At 39.8% G+C, this 2,691-nt stretch overlaps 1 protein-coding gene across 1 annotated transcript; it reads left to right on the top strand.

The window, feature by feature from the left end:
• Positions 1-1,596: 1,596 nt before the first annotated feature.
• Positions 1,597-2,425, top strand: MELLADRAFT_114231 (uncharacterized protein; the record flags this gene model as incomplete). The annotated part of the gene is made up of 4 exons (XM_007419096.1): positions 1,597-1,724; positions 1,787-2,137; positions 2,198-2,273; positions 2,390-2,425. 4 exons carry the CDS (start codon positions 1,597-1,599, stop codon positions 2,423-2,425), a joined length of 591 nt encoding a protein of 196 aa, XP_007419158.1.
• Positions 2,426-2,691: the final 266 nt, after the last annotated feature.

Here is a 2,691-nt window from a genome sequence, read left to right as displayed (position 1 = left end):
CTTGACCTACTTAGTAACACAGAAACAGACCGTCCTGCTTCCAGAAAAAAAATTAGAGCAGGCTGAACATGTGAAGAACTGGCGTGACAAGGAGAAGTAAGCATGATTTCAGTTTGTAGTGAGTATTCACAACGACAAGATTTGAATTATAAGTTTCTATGTGAATTATAATAGTTGTGCTCCCTTTGTATACATCTTTTTGCAACCAACGGTATAATAGACCTTTTTAAAAAACTAAAAGAAATAGGCGTTCAAGAGAGAGAAAACTTCTGCCACAACATTTGACAATTGATCCCCATTTTCACGAAAGCAACACCTGTTAGATACTTCCAGAGGAATAAATTCCTCGAATATCATCATGTTGGTTTAAAGGGAGTGGAATTGAAATGCAGCGACCAAAGAACAAAGTTGCTGTCAGAACTGCTTGCCTGGACTTCAAATTTGCCGGAATAATTTTAAAGGGAACTTGCATCATGGTGGTGATGAGTATAATGAAAATAAGGCGGCATACTCGAAACGATTCAAGACAAAGAGCGGAAAAAAATAATTCAAAAATATATTTCTAAGTTGAACATAGTTTAGGTCGATTTGGGAAACTCAGTACGCAAAACCGTAATGCGAGGTTTGCCAACCGTAGGCACATAAGCTCTAAAATGGTATAAAGTGCCGGTATCGGTGTGAACACACGACCCCTGTAAGACTTGGGGCCTGTCTTGAGGGGAAACGTCTGGTAACAGAATTAGCAATGGTATTCACATCGAGTGGAGGGGAGGAACTAACTTTGTTCAATGTCATCTTGAATTCTAGCTGTAACTGAGTCGGGAAGTCCAGTAGGCAACATTTGGTCAACTTTGTTGGTTGTTGTGCAATGAATGAAGTTCTGTTGTGATCGCGTGGGGTATAGTAAAGAAGTGTTTTTGGGATGATGGCTTCTCTTGTGACCTTTTTTTTAACTTAGGTCGGATATAAATATGGTAGAAACGAGCATAAGAAAAATCATACTTATATTTGAAAAATGAACCAGTTGCATAATGAATCTGCCATTTCAGGACATAAACAACTCCGATTGGTGCTTTTGAGAAAACTATACTTGAAGCTGTTTATGGAAATTTGAACCACTATCTCCAAAGAGGGTATGCCGATTGGTAGTACGCATTGTGTTCCAGACACATATTGGACACTATCATGGTTTCATGGTGGTGAAAGAACGATGCTTTTAACTGTACAAAGGAAAACAGGTTACTTGGGGATTGGGGCAAACGAAAAGCAGAGGAAATGATCGCAGGCAACACGATTCATAACAAAAGGTACAAAATTCTGCTTTTTTAATACGTTTAATATATTACAATAATGAATGGATAAACTAATTCAATGTTGTTAGACGAGTTAAGTAAATAGCAACAATTGAAGACAATTTTGGTAATGTAATGTAGGGTAAGAGTAGAAAGCAAAATCATAAATACCGTCTCCTCATTTGCTTAACAAAATTAACTGTTCCTGCGAACTGATTATCCCAACTAAACAATATCAAAGCACACTCGCATTGGTCTCTATCTCTGAATATTCCTTACCACAAAATAAAATAAAGCAAGCAACATGATAAGAAAACTCAAACGTATCAAGTTAAGCAACATCCGAATCCGGTTTGGCCCTAGAGGTGGAGTTCGAAATCGCCACACTCATCATCAAACGTACATGGCCGCACGAAGAAAACAAGTGTTGATGTCAGTAATAAAGTAAATGTGGCTTTGTAATGGCGCTTTCAAACTGACTTCTTTGTCCTTAGGCTAAAGGGTTCTGGACAAAGGCATCTCATCTACGGTTTGACTGGTTTTCTGGCACTACTACATTACACGGCGCGGCATCCGCCGGCAGGCGCAGACATCAAAAAGTTAGTAGTTGAAGGGGTGACTGAAGAAGAGAGCCGAGGCATCTTGAGCTACTTTAACCGTCGTACAAGCCATAATCTGGGTTTGAGTCAAGTTGTCGAACTAAGAATCAAAATGTTCGGACGAAGCCGTTGTGTGGTACATCGACTTAAAAAATCCCGCACGAGTGTTTGCGCGATATTTGATTTAAACACATTTCACTTAGGATGTGACGGCACGATCCAAACTAGGAACCAAAGGCTAAGGTCGTAAGTTACGTTTCGAAATTAGTTAGAAGGCCTAAAACTAACTGAAGTATCTTGCACTAGGCTTTCGGTGAAGGGATTAGGTGACTTTGTTTTTTTGGTTGAAATGGCCTCTCGCGAGCCAGACAATACGGAGGACGTGAGTCGTTTATGGTTGGAAGACATGGGGAGAGATGAGTTGGACAGTGTGATTCAATTTTTTACTGATATAGAAGCTGGATTCCAATGCTTCCCGAACCTTTTCCACCTGGTTAGTACGGTGGAAATAATGAACAATGTTCGTTAAAGTAATTGACTTATATTACTCGGTCAAGTAGGTCTGAAATGCATTGTTCCAAAAATGTGCCTAAAATACAGGTGCCTATAAGAGGTGCGACTTTTTGAATGAAATTAAATTGAGATCGTGTATAACATAGAATTGATGAGAGCCGGCGCAGTCATGTTGTGCACTGGCCGGTGCTGGCTATGGAGTGTGTTGCCTGTTGATCAGTGACGGGCGCGCCCGCATGTTCTCTAGTGAATCAAAAAGAAAGGAAAAAAAGATAAGTATAAAGGAA

Source organism: Melampsora larici-populina (genome assembly GCF_000204055.1).
Source record: "Melampsora larici-populina 98AG31 unplaced genomic scaffold MELLAscaffold_127, whole genome shotgun sequence".
Taxonomy (NCBI): Eukaryota; Fungi; Basidiomycota; class Pucciniomycetes; order Pucciniales; family Melampsoraceae; genus Melampsora; species Melampsora laricis-populina.
This window is presented reverse-complemented; position numbering and strand designations above follow the sequence as displayed.